At 45.0% G+C, this 13909-nt stretch overlaps 1 protein-coding gene across 1 annotated transcript in view; it reads left to right on the forward strand.

Annotated features, from left to right (window-relative positions):
• Positions 1 to 13909, forward strand: part of LOC133466915 (cell adhesion molecule DSCAML1-like) — a 48542-nt gene that overhangs the window by 19810 nt on the left and 14823 nt on the right. Inside the window, 13 exon segments of the mRNA XM_061751097.1 lie at positions 4988 to 5134; positions 5332 to 5610; positions 6839 to 7114; positions 7789 to 8085; positions 9388 to 9660; positions 10713 to 10997; positions 11109 to 11228; positions 11312 to 11488; positions 11961 to 12160; positions 12435 to 12531; positions 13060 to 13188; positions 13272 to 13439; positions 13537 to 13607. Coding sequence (XP_061607081.1) covers positions 4988 to 5134; positions 5332 to 5610; positions 6839 to 7114; positions 7789 to 8085; positions 9388 to 9660; positions 10713 to 10997; positions 11109 to 11228; positions 11312 to 11488; positions 11961 to 12160; positions 12435 to 12531; positions 13060 to 13188; positions 13272 to 13439; positions 13537 to 13607 — 2519 coding nt within the window.

Raw genomic sequence — 13909 nt, forward strand, 5'->3', positions numbered from 1 at the left:
AGAATGAACAGAGAGCGAAAAGAGCGATATTGCTCACGCAGCGTGCCCCTAACTGGCGGCGTGACTTCTGCCCCGTCTGAGCGGCTCGCTCGCCGAAACAAAGTCTCTTTTTATGGGGGAGATGCAGCCAGCGGGGAGGGCCCCCGATGCACGATTGCTCGTTATACATTAGTTGGGCCAATACAACCTGCTTTGAATGTGAATTGAAGGAGTTAAGAGGACGCCATTCATGGATGTTAAGTGCGAAACAGAATAAAAGCCAGAGCGGGGTGTATATTTAATTTCCTGACACCTGCTTTTAATCTACGTATACGCAGTAGGGAGAGGGAGCCACGTTGGGCTGGAGTGAGTGTGCACTTTGAATACAGATGCAACGGCACCTTTTTTTTGAAAGGACAAACGCTCGCAGACAGGAGCTCTTACGTCCTCCTCTCGTTGCCATTCCTCTCCTTCGATTTTTCCACGGACGGAGCTGCTTTCGCTTCCACAACTTCCACAACTGTTCACTGACTCCATGCTGCTAAATTTACGGCATATGTTTTTGTTCCTACAGAGAAACACGCTTTGTCCTATTTTAAGCCTGGTTGTTGATGGCTTTGTGTGTGGGTGAGTTTATACGCGCGCCACAGAGAGTATCTCCGGAATACGCCATTTTATTTTCTTCTTCCCATGACAGTCCCACCTCCTTTGAGCTAGTTCTCCTCCCTTCTCTTCTCCCCTTCTTCCAGATTCCTCCCTGCGACAGAACGCAGTTTCCGAACGTCAAACTCAGAAGATTTGCCGTGTCGGCTAACTCGTTGCTTGTCATCCAATTACAATTGGAAACAAAACACTGTTTTGCGTGTCCGCTGTGGCTTCATTTGTATGCTAGAATGTGTTGGTGCGCTATAAATATGCATGTCTAAAACATGCCCTTTCTTAACTTCATTTGCTCTTTTGTAATTCATGGTGGAAAAAAAACAAACAGATTTTCTAATGCAAATATGAAAAATTAATGAATGTAAAAGAAACACATTTTGGTGTTCATGGGCATTATCATATATTGGCAATTATGACCAAAGTGTGTGAAAATGTTTCATTGTTTTCTCGATATTCCAGATAATAGTGTCATGACAATGTGCATATTTGTGATTAATAATGCAGCGCCTATCACGTTGAGAAGTTTGACATTTTTATTGATGGCCCCTCAAACGGCAAATGTTTGGGGGGGGGGGGGGGGGGGGGGGGAAGTGTTTGGAAGGAACACTCAATTTCGTGTGAGAAGAAGAAAATGCACATCACACCACAATCAAAACCTCCTCCCTGTGAAGTATGGTGGAGGTGATATCATGGTTTGGGATGCTTTGCCCATCCAGGGCCTGGACGCATCGCTATCATCGACGGCAAAATGAATTCCCGAGTTTATCGAGACATTTTGCATCTTGCGTCTGCCAGAAGACAGACGGAAAACAAAAACGCAAGTCAACAGAAGCATGTGCACCTCCTGGAGTGACCCAGTCAGACCTCCTGGACCTCAGACCGGTTGAGATGCACAACACACAAAAAAATTCGTCCAGATCATTGCGCGCATCTGATCAGCAATGACGGGAAATGTTTACTTGACGGTATTGTAGCCATAGGATGGGCAACCAGTTATTAAAATCAAAGATTCACATAATTTTCCTCCCTTGTAGTGCGACATACACATGTTGTGTTGAGTAAAAACACAAAGACCTCGAATTGTTCGTGTTTCAGAAAACTTTTTGTAACAAATATGACTGGCAAGTCAATCTCAAAGTGCTGCCACTTAAGTGGCGGGAAAGAAGATTGGATCCAGCGCTGGCCTTGAGTAAGATGAAGATCACAATGTTCATTTAGCCTAAAGGAGAATAACGAGAATTCCCCGAGGAACAAAATCTTTTTACTTCAAGCTATAAAGGTGACATCTTCCCTTTCACATAGGGAAAATGTTTTCTTCACAAGAAGGTAAAAGATGAAAGGAAGTAAACCTGTCCTTTGGCGTCTTAATCTGTAGCATGAAATAACTTTGTACATGCTCCCAGTAATTGTTAGGACTTTAAAAAAGAGCTGCTTACTGCCGCACGTAATGTTTTTGGGGTACAAAATAGGAGGAGCTACATTTTTCATTTTTGTTAATTTTACTCCCCTTTTACCACCGTTTTTATTTTCTATTTTTTGCAGCTCTACAACACTGTGTGTTTTCCGTGTTTCATCTCCGATGACTGGGAACGCGTCGTGCTTTAATAATTGCTGAAATGACACCGAAACAGAATGAGGGTGGCAGTGAGAAGACCCTAGCAGCAACAACGGGGAGAGGATGAAGAACGTGTGAAGGAGGGAGTGTGGGGGAAAGCTACAGAACATCAATAAATAATGCGCCCACTGAGGAGGGGGAAATATGGGCCTCGTTATCTTTGCGCCGACGCCTTCATTTGCATGTGCAAAAATGCGGCGGCGGCGGCTGCTGATGCTGCTGCTAACCTGCTCGTGCTCGCATTCGCTGCGTACGCAGACGCGGTCCAAAATGGCCTACTGTATGCGTCCTATTTATAGACGCCGTGGGTTTATTTTTTTCCTCTCTCGCACATTCATAATTTCAGCTTCACTTGCAATGCTCGCTATTATTATTATTCTTTGTCTTTGTCTATGATTTGTTGTAGTTGTTCCGTCTCTGATGTCGCAAGCATGTTGCCACATAAGAAAGCGCCACTAAGGAAGACCTCTTCTCGGCACAGCACTAGTTTATTTGCGGTAATACAATACAATCATTTGCCGTCATACAGTTGGGGATTGTCGTTTTCTTTCATTTGGTAGATGGGCGGTAATCAACAACACATCAGAAAAACTGTTTTTTAAACTGTTATGACTAGAAATTCCAGCATTTCCCCCCCCTGGAAATTCTTTCTTTCCACTAATGGGTTTTATTAAAGCTCAAATGGACCCCACGCAAAATTCCCACAATGTCGGCTCTCCTGGAGGCTACACAGCCTCTTTCTGGATGAACGGACTCGTTCGAGAGACATTTACGTTGAATCGAAATGCGTGCACCAAACCAAAACAAGTCTTAATAGTTGTGAGTTTTGTGTCCAGTAGCTGTTGCTGCCTCTTTGCCATGGCAGTGGCTTAATTCTTAGTGTTCTAAAGAAAAACGGTCCTGAAGGCTGAGATACCAAGAAAACATGTTTTCATTTAAATCTTACATGATATGACTTTGAGGTTTGTCTACTGGTATGTAGGGGGAGAAGAAGAAAAAAAAAAAAAAAAAAGTGCTCATGTCGTTTGTGTGAATACATTTGAAAGGCATTTGGGTGCATTTTTTTTTTTACAAAAGTGAATCGTTACGTGGCCTGTGTGTGTGTTGTTAGCAGACATTGACTCGCGTCATACAAACGTGAATCCCCGTTTATTTATTATTCCGGACCCACTCGCAATCGGTGAAAATCTGCAGTGGAGTGAGACCCCAGGAAAAATATTTGTCAAGTTTTACCCCTCCCACATGCTTTACTAATTAAAATTGAACATTGTATGTTTAAACGCCAAAATGTGCAACCAAATCAAGTAACTTTATCTAGCAAATCTCCGCTAGCGTAATGCTAACTTATAATGCAAAACGCTATTGACGGGCCAACGGGAATCGGCATAGATGTTACATCATACGAACCGTCCAAACAACTGCTACTTTGTCCCACACGGCGCAGCAACACAAACAAACAGAGCATACAACAATACTCAGACATATATTCTCCCTGCGCTGTGGGAGCAACGAATATTAAAAAGGCAAAATATGGTAGTGTATTACCCTAAAGGGACATCATCTTCTTCTCTAGGTCTCAGTGCTGCCCCCCATGTTGTGGAAGAACATGGTACTGCACCGAAGGGGCACAATTGTGACTTGCCTTGTATTCTGTACACATTTAAAAAAAAAAAAAAAGTATAAATAAATAAAATTCATTGCTTAAACATAAGTGATATAGTGAGGCTGCGAATGATGAACCGCGCAAGAGCAGGTGAACACTGTACTCGTAGAACAATAGTGTGTGTGCGTGTGCGCGCTTTTTACCGACATTGGCTCTGTTTCTCGTGAGCTTGTCAAGTAAGCATGAATAAAAGCTGCGGGAGCGCAGTGATTTTAGTAATTAATATTTTACTCCCTCCGCCACTCTGCTCGGAGACCGCGAGGAGGCGGCTGCGTCACCGAGACGGACGAAACGACGGCAGAGAGTTGACTAATGAGAGTCGACTGTAAAATAGATTGATTTTGGACGGCGACGCTGAAGGGAAATCATGCGATTGATTTGACAGATAGGATGAATTCAGTGTGCCGCAAAGGACTGAAATTGTGGTTTTGACACATCCTGCTGATCTCGCCGTGGCGCTGCCCGTGTCGGAGTGTTGTGACAGGCCACTTGTCAGTGTTGTGGGAGTAGCACTCTTAAAGTAGTCATTATCCTGTAAGACTTCTTTGCAGGGGGGGCAAACAAAGGTGGCAGGAAATTGCAGCCTGCGTCTCCTCGCAGGCTCGTGGAAAATTTCAAATGCAAACAGGGAGTAAATAAGTGCAGCACCGCGGCTCCATCATTAGCTGGACTCCAATAAACATAACACTTGTTGGGAAAATGTGATTGCTGTTAAATTCCCCGTGAGTGCACATGCAGGCAATCAAGCTGTTGGTGTCTAATGCGGAATCAAGGAAATGAACAGCAAGGAAAACCTTTGTTACTTGAACCCTAACCCATGACACCCACCCATATCCCCTTTTGAGAAGTGTTTTTTTTTTTTTCATTATTATTATTATTTTTTAAATAAGGTCTAACTACTAAAGACTTTATCTGTGATTGGTGTGACTGCTGTGTGTGCGCCACACTTTGAAAGAATGCAACTTTTGGGGGGCCTCGGTCATTTTTCACAATATGGTTTATGTTTCTGCTAATCCCCATTGCATCTTTTGAAGTTTTTTTTTTTTTTTTTGTCTTTTTTTTTCCTCCAGGCAACAGGTTCTCGCTGACCTCGTTTGGGGCTTTGTACATCTCCGATGTTCAGAAGGAAGACGCCCTCTCCACGTACCGCTGCATTACCAGGCATAAATACAGCGGCGAGACGCGCCAAAGCAATGGAGCCAGGCTCTCTGTAATGGGTGAGACTCGTTTCATTCCTCTTCTCAATCCATTTACGGCACAGGTGCCAAAGTCGAGGCCCGAGGGCCAGATCCGGCCCTCCGTGTCATTTGATGTTGAAATATGTTTAGCTTTGCATGCATTTCTGGTTTTAGTCAGGATCTTGAGTTTTTTATTGTCTTTGTTACAAAGTAATCTTCCCACGTCTACCCTCCAGACCCCAACGAGTCCTCACCCAGCATCCTGGACAGTTTCCAAGGAGGCGAGGTGTACGCGGGCCAGAGTATCGAGCTCCCCTGCATAGCGGGAGGTTACCCCAGCCCCACGGTGCGTTGGCTGAAAGACGGCCGCCCGCTGCCCTCGGACGCCCGCTGGACACGGCGTTTGACGGGGCTGACCGTCAGCGACCTGCGACAGGAAGACAGCGGCAACTACGCGTGCGAAGTCACCAACAGCTTTGGCTCGAAGGAAGTGTCCGGACAGCTTCACATAATAGGTGTGTGAGCACTACACACGCACACACCAACTGACAGACTACCGCGCTCTTTCTTCGAGCTGGCAGACGATGGCATTCACACACTCCTCCTCTTTTTTGCCTTCGGGCACACGTAGTGTGTGAGTGTGTCTGTAACAAACGTGAGAGCTACTGTATATGACGCCCCAACATGTCACGTCTCAGAACGGGCGACTGGGACGTAATTTACTGAGACTGAAGCCATAACACAACTGCCAGCACAAGTCAGCGTCACTGAGGAGGAGGAAGAGGAGGGTGAGGAAGATGGCGGCAAAGACCACAGGTCGCAGACAAGATGAGCAGACAGCCAGAATGACATTATCAAGAAAGTCATGGGATGATAATCGTGTCGGGCAGAGAGGTAAAAGTGTGTAAGCGTACAACCAAACAAGGCAGAGAATGGGGAGGCGTTGCGCTTTGCCAGTGGGCACATCATGGCAGCACACTCTGTGACTTTGACAGGAAGGCACAGCAGTGCCCCGCAGCACACACCACCAGCTGCCTCATTGCTCACTGACATTTGCGCATACACATAAGTGGACGTAGATGCGAAGCGATATCTCCAGCTGCTTTTTAATGAGCGCCCGTCCGACCGATTGCTGATTGGCTCGCGTTTCACGCTCCTCCGTGGGTGTAAATATACGCGGTGCTCATAGAGCCGTGCGACGAGCTCGGTGTTACTTCGCAGTCACGAGGCGATGAGAGGAGAGAATCGGAGGCACTTCATAGGAAGGATCGTTTTTGGTGACTTAAGCATGCGTTAGATGATGATCACAAAATGGGAAACAAGAAAAACATTGGTTCTACGTTTACTGATGTCTCATTTGTGATCCACTAATGGCCCATTTTAACTTCCCAAGAACATAAAGATTTAATTCCGCACAGAAAAGACACAAACTTAATTGAGTCGTCTTAAGACCTTCAATATCATTGCAAGTTAAGACAGTTGTGCATATTTCATGACACAGAAATGTCGTGTGGCGAGAGCTATATTTACCACAAAAAAAATACATGAATGTAGAAATACATTTCTGTACTCATCTTGCTAAATACATGCCCTTTGCATAATACTGTTTTCATCCTGATTGCAGGCTACTGAATCAAGTTGGACATTTTATTGCAGCCCACTGTATTGCAATAAACAAAGTGTATTGAATTGTCTGTGATTTATACTCAAAACGTTTTCATTTGCGGCACATCTTTCTTTCAGATCCGCTTCGAGTCACCTTATCGCCCAAGAATCTGAAAACCGGCATTAGCAGCACACTCTTCTTCACTTGCACTGTGGAAGGCTCTCCAGAATACACCATCAACTGGTACCGAAACACGGAACCCATCTTCCCCGACCAGCACATCTCCATCCAGGGCCAACACAATGACACGCTGCAGATCACTGCAGCGCAGAAGTTCCACTCGGGGGCCTACCAGTGCTTCGCTTCCCGCAAGGGCCACACTTCTCAGGACTTTTCCATCATTCTGCTTGAGGGTACGCCGGAAGAGACACCAGCGAGTTCAGATTCAATGTTGTTATTACTGCAAAAAAAAAAAAAAAATGGAAAATGGTATCGTTATCCAGCGAACCCCATTTATTGTGGACTTCCTGTTCCAGACCCACTCGCGATATTGCTCCCGCACATTTTAAACACATTTAAACTCCGTAAAAAACATATTAAAAGACTCTTTCCTTAGCGCCTGTTCTCACTCTTGCGCGCACGGTTCTCCAAATAAGAGGCACAGCGTGCTTGCTTCAAGCTGTTTAATGGTCGCTCCCAGTTTTGCTTTACCATCAATCTGACACATAAAACAAAGAGAATTCATCATTATATATTTCAACACCAAAATGATCAAGCAAACCTTATCATTAGGTGTGACAAAAGCCCACTAGCTCAATACTAAAATAGAATGTGAAACGCCATAGACGGGCTAACAGAAATTAGCATAGATGTTACGCTAATTATGAACCTTCAAACAAGTGCTATTTTACACACACGGAGCAGCAACACATCCAGAGCAAACGACAGTACTTACGAACGCTTAAAAAGCTGCAATAAATACAGCGGGCGCCTGAATGAAGAACTGTAGTCATATTTCACAGTAGAACCTTTGAACATATTATTTTCTGTAAGACAATGATTGATCTTTGTCCCTTTTTGTCCTCAGACGGCACCCCTCGCATCGTGACGTCCTTCAGCGAGCGGGTGGTGAACCCCGGCGAGCCCTTCTCCCTGGTGTGCGAGGCCAAAGGGGCGCCGCCGCCCTCCATCACCTGGACGCTCGACGACGAGCCCGTGGTCCGAGACTCCACCTACAAGACCAGCCAGTACACCCAGTCCGACGGCCTGACCGTGTCCCACGTCAACGTCAGCAACCCGCTCATCCGGGACGGCGGAGTTTATCGTTGCGTCGCACGCAACTCGGCCGGCAGCGCTGAGTACCAAGCGCGCATAAACGTAAGAGGTGCCTGTCTGCTTTTCAATATAAATGCACTCTACACCTCATGCTATACAAATAGAGTACAGCTCGTGAGAAATCTATCTTTCTATCAATACGTAAATACACTGATACCTTGACTTATGAGTGGCCGGACTTAGTAAGGTTTTCGCTTTGTGTTGCGAGCAAAAATTTGAATTACAAGGCGAGGCAAATTGATTTCGATACACAAGATAACTCAACGTACTTTACATGATCAATGGAATTTGATTTGGGGACAAAGATTCAAACACGCATACAACATGAGAACTGGAGGCCACACCCCTTAAAGGCACACATCAATCACACAAACATTACAGTGCTCGTAGTAATTGCACTTCATTAAACCTAACTTTATTTCTTTACATTTGTATTTTATGTATTTATTTTGTATTTTTTTCTTAGGAGAACTTAAACCCCTGGTGTCAAAACTTCCTGTTATATTATAAATGTGCATATTTTCTTTATCGAATGCTGTTAACTTAAATCTACATTGTATTTATTCTTTAAAAAAAAAAAAATACACCGCATCTACTTGCCTATGGGGGCCACCATTTGAAATGAATTGAAATGCCATTAATCACCCCGCTCTCCCCCAAAACCCCCCACTACATTTTAAGGGGAACCCCAAATGTCAAAACTTCCCGTTATATTTGAAATGTGCATATCTGATTCTCTTTAATAAACAAAGTATTTCTTCTCCCCCCAACGTGAGCAGTCATTTTGACCTCTTTTGTGTGTTATTTTTGAACGTTCTCCAAGCCGGGATTCTCTGCAAAATTTCGTCATGTTTCATATTCATGACGAGAATAAAAAAAGAGCCAACAGGTACAGAACAGTACCTCAATACTAATATAGAAGAAAACTTTCAACACGAGATGTTAGCGGCCAACAGCTAGCTGCCTCGGCCATTGGGATTCATCGCATTTCAATTGATTTAAATGGGGAAATTGTGTTACAAGCTCGGTCACGGAACAAATTCAACTTGTACGTCAAGGTACCACTGTCTGCACTTAAATTTGTAGTATGCTGCATACTGTAAGTAGTGTTAAGATTAATTCCAAACACGGGTATATCCTCAGTCAGTTTTGGCAAAGGGAGCAAAACTAACCTCCCTCTCCACCTCTCAACTTACCCCAATCACTCTGTCCATCGACCTTTATGGCTTCACCTTCACCGTTTCCATGGCTGCTCCATCTCTCTGCCACGACCGCCCTCACCTCATCGGCCCGTCTTTCCGACCGCTGTGTCCGCCCCGCCACCCCCTCCCTCTTTTCCCCGTGTCTCCAGGTCCGCCCCGAATCAGACCCATGCGGGACATGACGGCGGTGGCGGGCAGGAACACGTACATAACGTGCCGTGTCATCGGGTACCCGTACTACTCCATTAAGTGGCTGAAGGACGGCATGCAGCTGCCCGATAATCACCGGCAAGTGTTGTTTGACAACGGCACCCTGCGTCTGACGGACGTGCAGAAGGGCGCCGATGAGGGCACCTACCTTTGTAGCGTTCTGATCCAACCCCAGGTGTCCATCAACCAGACGGTACACGTTACGGTCAAAGGTAAGCGGAACCAATCGCTTCAAGTGCTCAACCTGCAACTAAACTGAATCGCTTTATACAATACAAGTTGGCATATACAGTGGGCCCCTGATATTGGCGGCAACCGGCGCCGGACCGCGAATAGCGAAAATCTGCGGATAGTTGACACCCATTATAATTGCATCCAAAAAAAATATATATATATTTTTTTTAAACCACAAAAATATGTGCCGGACTGTGAGCATGCAGGCGTCCACTGTACTGCTTTTTTTTTTTTTTTTCAACTGTCAAATGCAGTAACCCACCAAATCTAGCAGCTTGTGCTGTTTTTTTTCTTTTCGTTCCAGAAAGTTCTCTTGTCCCGGGCCACAGTTCTTTTAGTGCCCAGTTTGCCATTCAAAGAGCCTAATGGCCCCGACTACAACTGTATATGTCATATTTCTTTCATTGTTGCCTTCGAACTCTGCGTGGCAACGACGACTGAAAGGTTATTTCAGCTGTGAATATTTTGGATGAATCTCGAAGGATTTTTGCTGTCCCTGAATGTTACATTGTTGCTATTTTGGTTTTCATAGGATGTAGTCTACCAAAGTGGTTAGTGGTACAACTGTCCCTTTTTTCCTCGCCAAAAAACCGAACAACAAAACAAAATCAACCCCCCACCCCCGCCAATTTCTTTTGATGGCCATGGTTGTGGCTTCATTTGTGTTTGAGGGTGGACTATTTGACTCATGTTAGTCCGTGATTGGGGTGACGATGGCGGCTGGGCAGCTGCAGACATGTTGAAGGGTCTGTGCATGTGCCTGCGTGTATCTGATTTAATTAGATGAATAATAATGAAGCCTAGATTAAATCCCCCAGATGTCTCAGCTGTAGTACCACCGCGCCAACCTCCATTGCTATGGCAACGAAATGACTTCCTCCTGCCAATTGGGTCTTTAAAGAGGAGTGCCTGTGGGCTACGGTGGGGGGGGGGGGCAAAGAAGAAGCCCTACTCACCAATGACCTTTTCTGCAGATGAGCAGGGTGCCGCTCTTTCTGTACTTTCTCAACTGTCCCTCTCTGTGCCCCAGTGCCACCTCTCATCCAGCCCTTCGACATCCCCTCGACCTCGGTGGGGAAGCTGATCTACATCGCCTGCGTGGTGTCATCCGGGGACATGCCCATACGCATCACCTGGCACAAAGACGGCCAGCTCATCGTGCCGGGCCCCACCTCCGGCGTTGCCATCGAGACCAAAGAGTTCATGAGCTCCCTCCAAATCTCCAAGGTGACGCTGAAACACAACGGAAACTACACTTGCATTGCCAGCAACGCTGCCGCCACCGTCAGCTGGGAGCGACAGTTGATTGTTACCGGTGAGGCACTGATGCTAAGAATAGCTGCGTCTGCATAGGGATCTCGTGAGATATAATAGCAAGGATTTCACGTCAGTTCAAAGACGTTGATTGCAACTTTGTGTTTGTCAGTGCCACCACGTTTCGTGGTGCAGCCCAACAACCAGGACTGCATCTACGGCAAAGCTGGAGTTCTCAACTGCTCTGTGGAGGGTTACCCACCTCCGAAGGTCATGTGGAAACATGCTAAAGGTAAAATCAGTGCAGCATCCCCACGGTTTTACAACAGTTCAAATGAATGAGAGTCAAATCATTGCATTTGTTTTGTCGGGCAGGTGTCGGAAACCCCCAACAGTACCACCCAGTCCCTCTAACTGGTCGCATCCAGATCATGTCAAACGGATCGCTGCTGATCCGACACGTGCTGGAGGATGACCGCGGATACTACCTTTGTCAGGCCTCCAATGGAGTGGGCTCAGACATCAGTAAGAGCATGATCCTCACTGTCAAGAGTAAGTGTCACTCATTTCCTCTGGCTTGAACACAGTTTTTTTTGTTTTGCACACGTGTATTCAGACGTAATCCGGAGATTTTTGGTGGGGAAATTTTTTGTTGTTGCCCTCGGGCAGTATAGTATGTTCCAAACCTACTAAACACCATGTGTTTGTCCTTAACTGGAAGTAGTAGATTTACTCTGGAAGGACGTGTTCCATCTGCCAGTTTGTATACCGCTCAATGTTGGTTGGGGAAAAGAACTGATGACGTAGCGATGAAAGCAAAACCACTATAAGCCCTATAATCAACGTAATCTACAACGTATGTCTGAGAACGATGCAGCCAGCGAGGCTTAAAGCGTGAAATGGAAGCAGAAGGGAAGCTAGAGATGTCTATACATTTGTAATATATCTTCTGTTTCCATCACCCTTGTCTCATTATGCCACGTAATTCAATTTGTCACACCGACTCGACGATGATTCTTTTCAGTTCCTGCAATGATCACCAGCCACCCCAACACCACCATGGCCAGGAAGGGCCAGACCAAGGAGTTGAACTGCACGGCTCGAGGCGAGCAGCCCATCATCATCCGCTGGGAAAGAGGGGACACGGTCATCGACGCCGAGAGGAACCCCCGTTATTCCATCACCATCAACAAGAAGGGCGATGAAGTCATCTCCACTCTGAAGGTCGGATATTGAACGCGTTGGACAGGACACCTCTTTAAGGCTGAGGGGGAAGAATTAGGATTTTTTTTTTTTTTTTAAATAATTACATACGTGAATAATTCACAAGCATTTTTAGATAGTGATCTAAAAACGGAGACATTTTGACTACCTTTGCTTTTTGACGGCAAGGCTTTCTATTCATCTGTATTGTTACCTCAAAGAGCGCAATCGATTTGCTCAACTAAATCCAAGATGGAAAGTGACTGAATGTATTTGTCTCAATTGATGCTCGCAGCTGAACCCAGCGGACAGAGGAGATTCTGTCTTCTTCTCTTGTCACGCCATTAACTCCTACGGAGAAGGTCGAGGACTCATCCAACTCACTGTGCAAGGTATCGGGCATAGGGAACAAAATTAACCGTAATTCCTCGTCTATAATGTGCATTTCCCCCCCCCCCCCCCCAAAATCTTCAAAAGTCAATGGTGCATATTATACATAAGTATAGTAAAAGTTAGAAACAAATATTTACAGTGAAATGAGGTATATGAGTAGATTTAGTTTTTAGAACAGGCATACAGTTTTAAAGCTGCAGTGTTGAAACTAAACACTAGGGTGCGCCACAATATTCTATACATTATTAAAGAACAAGTAAACCTCAGTATTAATAATATTACTCATCAGAATTGATTAGAAAACAAAGAGACGGTCACCACTAGCATTTAGTGTATATAAATATATCAATGGATAGAAAGTCATGGGTGCACATTATACATAGGAAGAAGGGTTTTCCTGATTTTTGAAGTCAATTTTGGGGGTGGGTGCATATTATACATGCGTGCATATTATTCATGAGAAATTACAGTACAAGTCCAATGGAAATACCAAATCTCACAAATTCTGTATTCACGTGAACATACAGAACCTCCAGATCCTCCTGAGCTGGAAGTAAGGGAGGTGAAAGACAGGAGCATGAACCTACGCTGGATCCAAAGATTTGATGGGAACAGTATCATCACAAGCTATGACATTGAGTACAAGAACAAGTCAGGTAGGCACCCAAAAGCAAAAAAGCCTTCATGACAAGTGCTGATGATCGGTTTCATATCAATTCCTCATTTCTCCTCTTGGCAGACTCCTGGGACCATATGTACACAACCAGGAACATCTCACCCACCAACAACCAAGCCAACATTGTAGAGTTGCACCCGGCTTGTGTATACAGCATCCGCATGTATTCCTATAACAAGATTGGCCGTAGCCTTCCGAGCAAAGAGCTGACAATCAGTACAGAAGAAGCACGTAAGTGATTTTTCTCTAGGGCAAAAAAAAAAAAAAAAAAAAAATACGCTTCAAGAATTTGGACATTCATCATTTCATCAACGTCTTCCCTCAATAGCACCCGACGGGCCGCCAATGGATGTGATCCTGCAGCCTATGACGTCACAGAGCATTAGGGTCACATGGAGGGTAAATTATTCTCATCTTAATTGTGTCAATGCTGATGATGCAAGCCACTGAAAAAAAAAAATAAAAATAATAATCCAAATATTGTTTGTGAGCGTCCCTTTTCTAAGCTCAAATGGACTAAATATTGGAGTTGTCCTGCAAGGTAGCTCGCTGGTTCAAACAAAACCAAAAATTGCCAGCGATGCCCTGGCATTGCTTCAAAGCGCTGGCTAAGCATCCAATCAGATTGTTCTGATGTCATCTTTTTACTGCTCACCATATGTCTCTGCTGCTCACAGTCACTGTTGAGCCGTAGTAGAATA

This window comes from Phyllopteryx taeniolatus, chromosome 17, assembly GCF_024500385.1.
Source record: "Phyllopteryx taeniolatus isolate TA_2022b chromosome 17, UOR_Ptae_1.2, whole genome shotgun sequence".
In the NCBI taxonomy this organism is placed as follows: Eukaryota; Metazoa; Chordata; class Actinopteri; order Syngnathiformes; family Syngnathidae; genus Phyllopteryx; species Phyllopteryx taeniolatus.